Source organism: Dipodomys merriami, unplaced genomic scaffold, assembly GCF_024711535.1.
Source record: "Dipodomys merriami isolate MVZ:Mamm:240054 unplaced genomic scaffold, mDipMer1.0.p SCAF_635, whole genome shotgun sequence".
Lineage (NCBI taxonomy): Eukaryota > Metazoa > Chordata > Mammalia > Rodentia > Heteromyidae > Dipodomys > Dipodomys merriami.
Window position 1 is genome coordinate 370,452 of NW_027206219.1, and position 15,239 is coordinate 385,690.

At 40.6% G+C, this 15,239-nt stretch overlaps 1 protein-coding gene across 1 annotated transcript in view; it reads left to right on the forward strand.

Moving 5' to 3' along the window:
- LOC138815293 (uncharacterized) overlaps positions 1-14,765 on the forward strand; it is an 87,021-nt gene extending 72,256 nt beyond the window's left edge. The window contains exon 4 of the mRNA XM_070004589.1: positions 14,136-14,765. Within this exon, the coding sequence (XP_069860690.1) occupies positions 14,136-14,138 (3 nt within the window). The 3' untranslated portion in view covers positions 14,139-14,765. The remainder of the gene's footprint in view (positions 1-14,135) is intronic.
- Positions 14,766-15,239: the final 474 nt, after the last annotated feature.

Here is a 15,239-nt window from a genome sequence, read left to right on the forward strand (position 1 = left end):
CCCTCTTCAGTAGCTAGGATTACAGGAGAGAGCCACCAGTGCCCGGGTAACAGGGGGCTTTTTGTTTGTTTAATTGGTGTTGTTTGGTCATTCTGAGGATCAAACTCAGGGCCTCGTCCTACATGCTAGAGAGTGCTCTGTCACTGGACTATATTCACGGTGGCAAGCATTCTCAGTCCTAGGTAGCCAATCAAACTTTGTATGAATGTCCGTTCCTTTGTTTTATACTGTCCACCACACTATGACAGCTGTGGTAAACTGAGTGATGTCCCATTTATTTTCACAGTGGTAATTTGTAAGTTCCTGGAAAACTTTCCCATTCTCCTATTTTTTCCTTCTATTTTAATCTGCTGCCATATTTTCCCAAATTTGATTTTTTGCTTAGATAAATTTAACCATATTTGTGAGTACTTTAAATCCATCACAACTCCTCTTGTAACCTTCCTATCTCTGCAAGTATAGTTGGGAGGGAAACATGGGAGGGTAACACTGCTAAAAAAAAAAAGTGTTCATTATTTTATGAAACTGTAGCCTCTCTGTATATCATCTTTACAATTAAAAAAAAGAAGAGTTTACCCACTTCTCTACAGATCCCAGACCTATAGATGTTTTTGATATTTTCTTTTCTTATATCTTATTTTGTTCATTTATGTTCTGATACTATGGTTTAAACCCAGCACCATGGCTTTTGCTTGACTTTCTTGCTCAAGCCTGTTTTTATTATTTTGCTAGTTAATTGGAGTTTCATAAATATGTATTCCTTGTCTGGTTTTGAATGGCAATCCTGGATCTCAAGCTTCTGGGTAGCTAAGACTATAGGCTTGATCCATCAGTACTAATCTTATACCTCTTATACTTTCTTCTTATACCTCTTCTTTTTTTTTTTTAATTTTTTTATTGTAGAGATACTATACAGAGGGTTACAGTTACATGAGTGAGGTAATGAGTACACTTCCACTTCCTCTTGAACATTGTTACCCCCTCCATTGTTTTCCCCCTACCATCCCCTCCCTCCCTCCCTTCCCCAAGGTTCTTTTTTTTTTTTTTTTTGATCGTGATTAAGTGATTACTTAATTTCTGGAAATTCACAGTATTGTGGAATAATGATGCTCATTTAAAGTCACAAGTTCATTCTAACTTTCCTGGAGCAAATTGTCTATCACAGTCTGTAATATATAACGGTGCTCATATGTTATATACCATATATGTGATCAGCAGCATGGGGATATTTAGTAGTGGTTCAACCAGATGAGTGGGAGTTCTTTGTTTCTTAAGTCCTGTTAGTTTTGTCATATCACCTAACATTTTGGATTCATCATCCACTTATCAGGGAGACCATGTACTGTTTGTCTCTTCGTTCTTGGCTTACCTCGCTCAACATGATTCCTTCTAGCTCCATCCATTTCCCTGCAAATGCCATTATTTTGTCATTTCTAATGGCTGCATAATATTCCATTGTGTATAGATACCACAATTTTTGGATCCATTCATCTGTGGTGGGGCATCTAGGTTGTTTCCATATCCTAGCTATTGCGAACAGTGCTGCAATAAACATGGAGGTGCATGTGTCTTTGTATATTGGTTCCTGTTGTTCAGGGTAGATGCCTAGAAGTGGTATGACTGGGTCGTAAAGGAGGTCAATCTTTAGCTTTCTAAGGACCCTCCAGACTGCTTTCCAAAGTGGTTGTATGAGTGTACATTCCCACCAGCAGTGTAATAGCGTTCCTTGTTCTCCACATCCCCTCCAGCATTTGTCGTTGGCTGATTTGTGGATGTGGGACATTCTGACTGGGGTAAGGTGGTATCTCAGGGTTGTCTTTATTTGCATTTCCTTCACCACCAGGGATGATGAACATTTCCTCATGTGTTTCTTTGCCATTTTTATTTCTTCATTTGAGAAGTCCCTCTTTAGTTCCCTTGCCCATTTAGTAATTGGTTTGTTGGGTTTGGGAGGGATTAGTTTCTTGAGTTCCCTGTATTTACAGGATGTTAACCCCTTGTCTGATATATTGCTGGTAAATATTTTTTCCCAATTAGTTGGTTGTCTTTCTAGCTTGGTTGCGATAGCTTTATCTGTGCAGAAGCTTTTTATTTTAAGGTAGTCCCATTTGTCGAGTCTCTCTCCAATTTGTTGTGACCCTGGGACTCTGTTCAGGAAGTTCCTTCCTGTGCCTATTAGTTCAAGTGTCTCTCCTACTCTGTCCTGCAGTAGTTTCAGAGATTCAGGTTTAATGTTAAGGTCTTTAATCCATTTTGAGTTGATGTTGGTGCATGGTGATAGGCTGGGGTCCACTTTTAGTTTTCTGCATGTGGCTGCCCAGTTTTCCCAGCACCAGCGGTTGAAGAGGCTGTGTTTCTTCCATTGTATGTCTTTGGCTCCTTTGTCGAATATCAGCTGGCTGTAGGCCTGTGGATTTATTTCTGGATCTTCTATTCTGTTGCATTGGTCTTCGGGTCTGTTTTTGTGCCAGTACCATGCTGTCTTTGTTATTATAGCTCTGTAGTAGAGTTTGAAGTTCGGCATGGATAGCCCTCCCATATTGTCTTTATCCCCTAGAATTGTTTTGGCTATTCTAGGTCTTTTGTTGTTCCATATGAATTTTTGGACTGTTTTCTGTATTTCAGAGATGTACGTCATTGGGATTTTAATAGGAATTGCGTTGAATTTGTATATTAGTTTTGGAAGTATTACCATCTTTACTATATTAAGTCGGCCTATCCAGGAGCATGGGAGGTCTTTCCATTTCCTAGTGTCTTCTGCAATTTCTTTCTTTAACTTTTTATAGTTCTCATTAAATAGTTCTTTTACATCTTTGGTTAGGTTAATTCCTAAATATTTTATTTTTCGGGAGGTTATTGTGAATGGGGTTGCTCCCTTTATTTCCCTCTCTTCCTGTACATTATCAGTGTATAGGAAGGCGACTGATTTTTGTGGGTTTATTTTGTATCCTGCTATTTTGCCAAAGTGATTTATGATTTCTAAGAGTTTGGGGATGGAGTTTTTGGGATCTTGGAGGTATAGTATCATGTCGTCTGCAAAAAGGGATAGTTTAACTTCTTCTTTTCCTATGTGGATCCCTTTAATGTCTTTTTCTTGCCTTATTGCCCTGGCTAAGGGTTCTAGGACTATATTGAAGAGGAGTGGAGACAGTGGGCATCCTTGCCTTGTTCCTGATTTTAGGAGAATTGGTTGTAGCTTTTCCCCATTAAGTATAATATTGGCTATTGGTCTGTCATAAATGGCTTTTATTGTTTTTAGAAATGTTCCTTCTATTCCTATTTTCTCCAGAGCTTTTAGCATGAATGAATGTTGAATTTTGTCAAAGGCCTTTTCTGCATCTGTAGCGATAATCATGTGATTCTTGACCTTGGCTCTGTTGATATGTTGGATTATATTTATTGACTTACGTATGTTAAATCATCCCTGTGTCTCTGGGATGAAGCCTACCTGGTCATAGTGAATTATTTTTTTTATGTGTTTCTGGATTCTGTTAGCTAGAATCTTGTTAAGGATCTTTGCATCTGTGTTCATCAAGGAGATTGGCCTGTAATTCTCCTTTTTGGTTGGGTCTTTGCCTGGTTTGGGGATGAGTGTGATATTGGCTTCGTAGAATGAGTTTGGGATAGCTCCTTCCTTCTCTGTTTCTCTGAAGAGCTTGAGGAGTATGGGTATTAGTTCTTGTTTGAAGGTCTTATAGAATTCTGCTGTGAATCCATCTGGTCCTGGGCTTTTTTTTGTTGGAAGACTTTTGATAGCTTCCTGTATCTCATTATAGGATATTGGCTTATTTAATTGGTTAACTTCTTCTTTGCTCAGTTTGGGCAACTTGTATTTCTCTAAAAATGCATCCATTTCTGCCCGATTTTCTTCCTTTAGAGAGTATAGCTTTTGAAAGTAGTCTGTTAGAATTGTTTGGATATCTTGGGTACGTGTGGTGATGTTTCCCGTGGCATCCCTAATCCTATTAATATGGGTTTCCTCTCTTCTTTTTTTAATTAATCTAGCCAATGGGCCATCAATTTTGTTTATTTTTTCAAAGAACCAGCTTTTTGTTTGGTTTATTTTGGTTATGGTTTTCTGATTTTCTAATTGGTTAATCTCTGCTTTTAATTTGGTTATCTGGCTTCTTCTAGTAGCTTTAGGTCCCATTTTTTCCTGTTTTTCTAGCTGTTTTAATTGCAACATGAGATTATTTACTTGGTCTGTCTCCATTCTCTTGATGTGGGCACTGAGGGCAATAAATTTGCCCCTCAGGACTGCTTTTGCTGTGTCCCACAAGTTTCTTTGTGAGGTGTTTTCATTTTCATTGAGTTGTAGGAAATGCTTTATTTCTTCTCTGATCTCTTCTGTTATCCAGGCATTGTTAAGGAGTGTGCTGTTCAATTTCCATGTATTGGAGAAATTTCTGCGGTATGCTTTGTTATTGAGAGCTAGCTTGATTCCACTGTGGTCAGATAGGATACAGGGGATTATGTCGATCCCTTTGTATTTGCTTAAGTTCCTTGCATGAACTATGATATGGTCTATTTTGGAGAAAGTTCCGTGAGCTGCTGAGAAGAATGTGTACTGTGTTGTTTTAGGGTGAAATACTCGGTAGATGTCAGTTAATTCCGCTTGCAGTATGGCCTCTCTTAATTCGGTAGCTTCTTTGCCAATCCTCTGGTTGGTAGACCTGTCCTTTGGTGAGAGTGGTGTGTTAAAGTCTCCTAGTATTATCGTATTGGGATCTATTTTATTCTGTAAGTTTGAGAGCATTTGTTTGACATATCTGGGTGCACCCATATTTGGGGCATATAAGTTGATGATGGTTATATCCTCCTCTTGGATTGTTCCCTTTATTAATATGTAGTGTCCGTCCTTGTCTTTCTGTACTGATTTTAATGAAAAGTTTATTTTGTCAGATATCAGGATAGCTACACCTGCTTTCTTACTGGGGGCGTTTGATTGGTAGATCCTTTTCCACCCCTTCACTCTGAGTTTGTTTGTATGTTTGGCTGAGAGGTGGGTCTCCTGAAGGCAACAGATGGATGGGTCTTGTTTTCTTATCCAGTCCTCAGTTTGTTTTCTTTTAATTGGCGAATTCAGCCCATTTATATTAAGAGAAAGTATAGAGAGATGCATTGTTGTCCCTGCCATTCCGTTTTCCTAAGTTTTTCTTTTTTCCTTTCCTCCTGTGCTTGCTCAGTTAGACTTTGAGTAACGCCTGTTTGGGGCAGGCCCCAGTTCCTGGCTGCTTTTTCAGGTTGTGTCCCCCCTCTTAGAATTCTTTGTAATGCTGGCTTAATGTTTATGTATTCATTTAGTTTTTCTTTGCTATTAAAAGTTTTCAGTTCTCCATCAAATGTGAATGCTAGCTTTGCCGGGTAGATCAGTCTGGGTTGGCAGTTATTGGCTCTCAGGGCTCGTATGGTGCTTTCCCAGGCTTTTCTTGCATTCATTGTTTGTGTGGAGAGATCTGCAGTAATTCTTATTTTTTTCCCATTGTAGTATAGCTCCTTCTTCATTTTTGCTGCATGCAGGATTGTTTCCTTATTCAGATCTATCATTTTTACTATAATGTGTCTAGAAGTGTTTCTCCTGGGGTCTTGCTTGTTGGGTGTTAGATAAGCTTTTGTGATGTAGTTAAGATGGTCGTTTTTGAGGTGGGGAAAATTTTCATTGATTATATTGTTAAATAGGTGTTGCATTCCCTTGCTCTGGAATTCCTCACCTTCGTCCACTCCAATTATGCGAAGGTTAAATTTTTTAGCATTATCTGCTTGCTCTTGAATATCCCTTTGGTTTAATTTGAGTAATTTTTCCATATCTGTCACTTTTTGGTCCAGTTGGTGTATTCTGTCTTCTGTATCTGACACTCGACCTTCCATTTCATTCACTCTGTTGACAGTGGCTTCTATTGTGGTTTGCATGGAGGAAATGGATCCCTTTATGGATTCAATGTTGGTTCTCAGAGTACTGATCTCACCTCTCAATGAGGTATGCATTACCTCTAATTTGGCGTTTATCTCACTTCTTACTGAGGTTTGTGCAGCTTCTATTTTTGCATGCATCTCTTGTTTGATACCCTGTATCTCTTTGGATAGTTCATCCTTGTGCTCTTTCAATTTCTGATCAATTTCTCACTTTATTTCTTGAGTCATTGCCTCCAGCAACCCTTGGAAGTAGCCTTTGTCTTCCATTCCTGCTTTGCTCCCCCTGGGGCTCTCCCCTGTGTGGCTGCTGGCTTTTGAGGTGAGCTTGCTGTCCTGGGTGGTAGTAAACCTTGTGATTTTTCTCTGTGATTTTCACATGGAGGTTCAGGAGACTGCTCTTCAATTTTGTTTTGGTGTGTCTGTCTTTGCTTGGTTGCTGATTCTGTATTGGTAGAGAGAGTCTGTGCCTGATCTGGGTTCTGTTGGGAGCCTATTTCCAGCTGCTATTCTGACTTACTTAGGATTCTCAGCTCTCTGCTGTAGATTGCTGGCAGTTCCCGCCTTTGGAAGGGTTGAGCAGCCTAGACTGCTTGTGTTTGCTCCTACGCGTGCTCTTGTGAAGAACAGATGCTCTGGATGCACTCTCCCAAATGCTGGAGTCTGCTATGGGCTCCTGATGTGTTTTTGTTTATTTGTTTTGGGCTGGTTGTGGGCTTGAACTCTAGGTTTGGGTGCTGTCCCTCAGCTTTTCAGCTCAAGGCTGGCACCCTACCGTTTGAGCCACAGCACCACTTCTGACCCTTTTTGCTTTTGTGATGCTGAGGAATCAGATGCAGGGCCTCATACATCCAAGACTATCACTCTATTGCTGAGCCGCCTTAACAGTCTGAGCTCCTGCTTACTATCAGGTGCTGGCAGCCTGTGTTGCCCAATTCCCAGTCTAGGGTATATGGGTGGAGTTTTGGTGGGGTTTGGGCTTCTCTTGTCCTGGGCCTCCAGGTCTTTTGTTGTCACAGGCGTGCTTCCCGGGGGAGTGTTGTTTCCTGGTTTTCTCCCCTCTGTTGAGGCGTATGCTCAGCTTTTTACTTCAATTGGGAGGAGTTGGTTGTGTTGTTCAGGCGCCGGATCCCCGGGCCTGGTTCCGGCCCCAGCCTGGAGCGCGCTTGTTAGGCCTGTGCTGATGTGTATACCACCTAGGTTATGCAGCCTGGAGCGCACTCATTAGGCCTGTGCTGATGTGTATACCACCTAGGTTATACAGCCTGGGGGACACAGTTCAAATTTCTTCTACTGTTGGTAGTCTTGACCCAGGGGCAATGTTCCTGGCTTGGGCATTTAAGCTCCCTTCCAGGGGTGCTCTTGCTCTAGCCTGGCCAGCTGAGTGTGCTCCATGGGCTGGTGGAGCTCTCAAACAGTTCCCAGTTTTAGTGGGTCCTGTGGTCCGGGTGCTGGGGTAGGGAGTCTAGGTCAGGGTCTGGGGATTCCCTCCAGCTCTGGTCTCCCTTGAGGGATACACTTCCCCTGTGGGGTACTCACCCTGGAGCTGGTTGTTTCTGTGTGGTGTAGGTCGTCAGTTGTTGTTGCAATCCGCGCTGGGTTGGGCGGTGGTGGCTCTGTGTGATTCTTTTCTGTCTCTGCCTCTGTCGAAGCTGTTGGGTCAAGAGTGTCCACGCTCAGGCAGCTTCTTCTCGGTACCTCTGGGGCCCAAGTGACCCCGCCGGGTTGTTGCCATCGTGATCGGGTGGGCGGGTGGTCTGCAGACAGGACCCTTTGTCGCGCCGAGCGGCTTTGGCGGGATGGAACCTCTCTGCTCGGGTGGAGAGTGCTGGATCATTGCGATCGCGATCAGGTGGGCCGGGTGGTCTGCCGCAGGTCCTTTTGTCACTCTGCTGATGCCGAGCGGCTTTGGCGGGATGGAGCCTCTCTGCTCGGGTGGAGAGTGAGGGGTGGGGGTGGGATCCTCGTGGAGACTCCCGGCTGGTAGGTTTCTCTGTTCCTGGCGATCTGCTGTTCTGCAAACCAGTACCTGATGTTCTGAAAGTGGCCCCCTGTGTCTCTGCTGTTTCTCTGGGGCTCCCCCAGCCCCCGCCGGGGCCGGCTGGCCTGCGGCTTGGCGCACTGCCGCGTGGCCAGTAAAGGTTGGGGGAGGGGTCTTCGCTTTTCTCTGTTTTGAAATTCTTTTCCTCTCTTTCTTTTTTTGTTATTCTCCGCCTCTGGTTTTTCTCTGAGTGTTCGTCTTTTTGTTGTTGTCGGTCTCTTGGGGAGATTAAGCGTTGGAACTCGAACTCTCTTTTTGGTTGGAGAGAGCTGTGGCGTTTCCCTACTGCCCCGTCGCCATCTTGGTCCCCCCTCCCCTTATACCTCTTCTTATACCTCCATTTATTTTAATTTCCATTTATTTTTACATATGTTGCTAATTATATATGAAGAAAAATATTTTTGTCTAGAGAATGCCTGTTTTAATGACAGCATGTATATCTATAATGTAATTCAAACAAAAACTTACAAATATATAATATATCTGATTATAAAAAGTATATGATATGTAACATGTACTTATGTTTTTCCTTTACACATATGATTATAAACAAACACTGGTGGACAATATATATATATATATAATTACAAGTATATTTGACTAAAAAATGTACCACTGTTTTTAAACAATAAACTGTATCATAGATAGTATTAGTATAACAAAATGACTTTTATCAGATTGAAGCCAATTCTTATTACATATCTGCTAGGTTTCCAGAAAAGTGAGATTCATGGAAGTGATCCAGTGAGCAACACTGCAGTTTACTGCACAATTACAGTGCATATTAATTCACACTCCAACTATGAGACAGATACATTTTTTCCTTCAGAGTTACTTTTCATTATTTTCAAGAAAACTATTTCTATACTGCCATCAATTCTAAGGTCATCTTTTTCCATTTTTAATACAAAAGTGAACCCAAAAAGTTTGGATATGTTCATGAAAGCAAACAACTTGAGAAAAGGTATTAAATTTTTCATAGAGATTATTTTTAACTTTTTTTTCAAGACATATAACTTTATACTATACAAAGTATATTTATTATTTTTAGCATTTTAGAATGTCAATGAAATGCAGGTTTTGAAAATAAGTCTTCCATCACAACACCATTAGATTTATTTTTTTTTAATGAAATGGAAAGGAGACATTCTTAATTTTTTATGTTGTTCCCATGCAGATGTTTTAAATTGAGAAGCTATCCTTCCTAGGAGAATTTTATGATATAATTTTTAAGTCCTACTCCACCAGGTGTTAATAAAAACTCTCACCTGAATCTTTAGCAGAAGGAAAAGACTCTTGTAGGCAAGCAATGCACAAAGAAAGTAAGAGAAATGTCAGTGTTCCCCATCCCCGGGGAATGGCACGTGGGCTGCAATTGATCCCTGTAGAATGTGATTGCTCACCATAGTTTAAAAGTTCAAGTGCATTCTCCACACACCATCTAAACAAGCAGGATGTACCAAAGGAGAAAAGGTGTGGCTACATCTCCTTTGTTCATTTACCCCCTAAAACAGAGACATACTACTCATACATCTCCTCTAATCCAAATCCAGAGTAATAGTCTAGATTACCTTAGCAATTTTTTGAGAGAGAAATATACTTTTGTGAATGTTATTCCTTCATATTTTATGACTCCTCTTTTCAAGACACAATGAACAAAAAGGAAAGAGTACCAAAGTGAGGGAGTTGGGCACCAATGGCTTACACCTGCAAATCACGGTTTAAAGGCAGCTGGGGCAGGAAAGTCTATGAGACTCATATTTTAACTAAGCTACCCAAAGAGTCAGAAATGTAGCAGTGAGTCAAGTGGTAGAGCAAAAGAAGCTTATAGACAGTGCCTACATCCTGAGTTAAGTCCCAGGATTTTCATAAATAAATAAATAAAACTAAATGAAAAAGAAATGGAAGGAAGAAAGTTTACTCAAAAACAAGAGAAGGTAGTTCTAAGATATCTTTCCTGATTGAATAATAAACTTATTCATTTTTACTTGTGTTTTTCCATCAAGTCTTGGATTTGTAACTAAAAAGCATGAGAGGGGCCTAAGGAAGTCATGAATATAAGAAAAGACTCAGGGATTAATGGTAGTCATGTCTGGCTGAGAGTAAAATAATAAAGTCAATCATCTTTCCATTCTTGCCACGGTGATGTGTGAGACACTGTGACAAGTACTCACACATGCAGAACAGAATCTGGCCTGCGTCCTCAACTCCCGGAAATTAACAGCTCCGACTGCCAGGTCCAGTGGACCCACTGCACATGATCAGCAGATCCCTGCCACTGTGACGTGAAGGTAGCAGTGGGCATTTTGTCCCCAGCCGTTCACTTTGCTTTAGAATCACAACCTGCTGGCTTAGTTTCAAAGAAAGGGAACACGGTTGCCATGCTGCATTCAGAGTCCTTCCCCCCAAACAGAGAAATGATGCATTTTGGTCTCCATACACATTCACCTTTCCCCACATACTCCCTTAAAAAGAAAGAAAATAAGCAAGTTGGTCTTCTTCCTCAAAGGAAAACACAAAACCAAATCAAAAAACAAAATATAGTTTACGAAAGAAAATTTTGCACCAGTTAGATCATTTGGTGACTTTCTAAGCCCTAAGTGATGGTAATCCCAACCTTACCAGAGCCTACAAGCCTCTGCTACCTACTTCGGAGCTCAGAGCTTCAACTTCCATCCTCCCACAGACACTCCAATGTCAATAGGATTTATTCTGTGTCTGACAAGCTCCTGCTCCAGGGCTTTGAGACATGCTATTCCTCTGCCCAGCAAACTTCAGCCTCTCCTCATGCCATAGTCAGTGCCACATGTATTTCACATCTGGATTCCACTGTTTCCCTCAGTCTCTACGACAGGTTAGGCTGCACCCCACTTTTGTTTTTCTTCATTTTTTTGTCTTTAAATAGTTTACAAAGTAGTTACCATTTAACATTCATTTTTGGATGCAATGTGTCTTAAAGTTATTCCTAGCATAATTTTCCCTTATCCCCTTAACAATTTGTATTTTAATCATGATAAATATATCTATCCAGTGTTCTCCTTTCCATTTACCTGCTTCCCTTCTACTCATCTTCCCATTCAAATTATTTCAACTTTCTAATATCCATTTTGTTAATTGTCTGTTACTTATTCAGAAGGTTTATTAACTCCTCATATACCATACTTTAGTTGCCATGATCACATGTATAGGCATATGTCCCATTTTGTGTTTATATAGGAGTTTATGTTTAGGGTCTCAGAACTATATGTGAAAGAAACCTTGTGCTCTTTGTTTTTCTGGGTCTGAATTACTTTGTTCAATATTATGATTTTCCCAAACCCATCTATTTTCCTACAAATTACATGAATACATCTTTCCTGATAAAAGAATAAATTTCCATTGTGTGTGTCAGTAAAACACACACACACACACACACACACACACACACACACACACACACACACACACACATCATGTGTCCTTGATCCACATTCATGCATTGTAGGCTATACAGGTGCTTTACTTGTTTTCTGCCAGGAAATCTTTCATATAAATATCCCCAAAAGTGGTATCACTGAGTCATACATTTCCTCAGTGGAACTGAATTGTCTCTATATGTGCTTGTTGACCATGTATTTAGCAGAAAGATGGTCTAAAACAAGATAAAATTATGTATGCATGCATTTTTCTGTATGCATGTAGACAAAAATCGACAAATATTAAGCATGAGATTAAATGGTGCTTCATTTCCTTCTCTTTGCATCTGTACTTTTTGAAACATTATAAAGTTATTCTGCAATGACAAAATAAAATCAATGAAGATAAGGGGAGATAACAATGAGTAAAATTGTGTCCACCAAATGTGGTGGACCAGCTCTGTTGGGACGACAGGGGACACCTAGTGGAGGAACTGGAATAGGTGGGGAGATGGCAAACAGACACCTCACACACAAGAGGAGTGGATGCTGAGTGCAATTTAATGCAGAGGATAACAAACTTTTCTAGCAAAAAGTCTCCAGAAGAAAGGGCAAAAGGTTACACAATCTTGCTGCAGGGCTTCATTCTTGGGTGGTCACCAGCTGGTTGCCTGATAGGCACTTGTTTCCGGCTTTACCTCTATTTTTAAGAAATACAATGGGTTTCGATGATTGTCACCAATTAACCACTACTTTTTTCTATAGAGGCCTTAACTGTCCCATTAAGATCTTTCCTGTTCCTTCTTTAGTAGTTAGCAACACGATGTTTGTCACCAATTAACCACTACTTTTTTCTATAGAGGCCTAACTGTCCCATTAAGATCTTTCCTGTTCCTTCTTTAGTAGTAAGCACCACGGAGGCCTAGATCTAGCAAGTCTCTTAGTAAATGACAGAGAGTAACAGGAAGTTCTTTCTCCTAAGTAGTTATCTCAGCAATTGCCATACATTCTTTCTGTTCTAGCCGCGCCTACAGCTTCTTGCAAATCTCTTACAAACAATTCCTTCTGCTGAAGTGACATCGTGAAACCCCCAATACTTTTATATTTACTTATGACTTGTCTACTAGCCTCCATAAGAGGGGCTTTCAGGGTAGCACTTAACTCTGGTGAGTTAGTCATATTTTTAAGACACTCATCAGATGTTGGAGTCGTCAACACTCTTAAGAAAGAGCTTTGAGGGGCTGGGAAGGTGGCTCAGTGGTAGAGCACTTGCCTTGCATGCATGAGGCCCTGGGTTTGATTCCTCAGCACCACATAAGCAGAAAGAAAAAAAGCCGGAAGTGGCGCTGTGGCTCAAGTGCACTGAGGTACAGCGTCCAGGCCCAGAGTTCAAGACCCACAACCAGCAAAAAAAAAAAAAAAAAGAGCTTTGAACAAGGGAACGTTGAGCATAAGTAAGTACAATGAACAGCAGAAACAGTGAAAGATTAATAGGCACTCTTATACAGTGAAGAAAAGAAAAACAAGAACAGAAACACATCTTTCCCAGGGGTTTGCCAGCCTTTCCAGGAGGTAGGCCTCTTTGAAGCCCCATTCTCTGAGGTAGACTTCGGTGAAGTCCCATTCTCAGAGATAGGTCTCTGTGAGCCCCATTCTCTGAGATAGACTTCGGTGAAGTCCCATTCTCAGAGATAGGTCTCTGTGAAGCCCCATTCTCAGGTCTGAAAGCAGGTTTCCCATGCTAAGCAGACTCTACTGGAGTAGGCATGGCAACCAAACAAATGCTTTATTTTTTTTTTTTGTTTTTTTTTTTTTTTGTTTTTTTTTTTTTTCATTTTTTAATATATATTTTTATTGTAAAGATAATGTACAGAGGGATTACAGTTACATGAGCAAGGCAATGAGTAAATTTCTTATAGAGCATTGTGGCACCCTCCTTTATTTTTCCCCTACCATCCCTTTCCTCCTCACCTTCCCAACTCCTCTCTCCCCTCTCCCCACTCCCTGCCCTCAAAGTTGTAAATTTCATTTTCAACATACTGTCTTGTACATCTCATTGTTACAATGGGTCAACTTGTATCCTTATTTCAGCATTTTGTTATTTCTCTTCCCCTCCCCAAATGTATAAAAATATATATACAAGATGCAGGACACCAGAACAAATACAGTGACAACAGGGGTTGTACCATGGGGGAAGAACATACAAAAAACAACAAAAAACCCCCGCATAGTACATTATAAGTACATTAAAAAAAAAGTACCAAAGATAAAACCTCTTGTATCCCTATCTTGGGGTTCATTTTGCTTAGCATTAGGCTATGTGGTCATATATACATAGCTCTTCTGCTTGTCCTAGACATGAACTAGATATTACAGATAATGAAAACCATGCAACCTATCAAACAAATGCTTTAAAGCCCTATACCCAGAGCATGAAAATTTAACCTTATTCAGATAGAATGCATCTTTGAAGATGTTATTAAGATGTAAGATACACAGATTAGGGTACCCCTAAATCCAGTTTCTGGTGCTCTTATAAAAAAGACACAAATACAGGGCCACATAGAGGAGGAGGAAGGCCTTGGGAAATCTGGGCAAACATAAAAGACATGAGGCAAACCAGGATGCCCCAAGGATTATACTCACAACCAAAATAAGCCAGGCAGAAGAAAGAAAATCCTCCCATAGAACCTTCAGAGGGAGTAAGATTCTCAGAAACATCTGAACTTGAGAATGCCAGAATACACTTCTGTTGTTTTACAACATTGTTGTTTCTTTCTTTGTTACAGTAGTCCTGGGGAAACCATTCAGAGCATTCAGCGGCCTATGAAAATCTTCTACTCATATCTTTCCTTCAATTGGAACATTCTGAACAAGGCAGTGCATTTTATATGTATAATTAACATTTTAAAATCAGGGCTGATGACTTAAGCCTCACATCTTTGTGATCTGTATGCAGGTTTGTGTTTAAATTTGTCTGTGTATCCTATACACCAATTTCATCTCTAAAGAAATGTGTTGGCAGGAGGGGGTCAGACAGGGTTGCTTGACACTCTATATGAGAGTGTCAGGGTCCTTTCCTAACTAAGCACAACCCTGGGTAGCACATATTTGTTAAAAACTAACAGTGGTTAATTTAATCAGTTTTACGTTTTCCTATCTTGAATAACATATACCGCCTTAAGGGGTAGAACTAGTACATTTTTTAAATACTTCCTTTAAGTGAATAGTCTATAGTCAGTTCACATTGAATCAATTCTGTTTATAAAAACAAAGCATCAACTGACTTTACCAGCCGGGTAGCTCCCAGGCTAGCCAACTGGGAAGAGATGAGACAATCCAAGAGCTATTTGGCAAGATTCAGCACTTGACAAAAGGGAGAGTTGTCAGCAGCATCAGCTGAAAGCTGAAAATGAAGGCAGAGGGTATCTTAGCAAGTACAGCAACGCTAGCCTTCTGGTTCGTGTGTCGCTGTGTTGGATGGCAGCCCAGTGCAATCACAGCAGCTCAGCCTTTGCAGTCAGGAGCAGCTGGTCAGGAGCTAACACACTGCCTTCTCTGAATCTCATTTTCCCTCTCTTCAAAATGCTAACAATGACACTTGCCTTGTGGCAATACTACCATTTGAACTCATGGCCTTGTGTATGCTCAGCAGATACTCTGCCACTTGAGCCATGCCCAGAACATTTGCCTTCAGCATCTTAAGTTTCTACAAAACCCCAGCACGGATCTGGTCATTTAATAGTTGCTCAAGAATAATAAAATTATTATTGCTGTTATTGTTATTGTTTTGTTTTGAGGAGCAGTTGTTCAACTGACAGAATGTGTTTAGTTTCATGGATGGGTTCAAAGAAGGCAAATGTAGTTTCTGTTTCTAGCAAGCATTTAAAAGT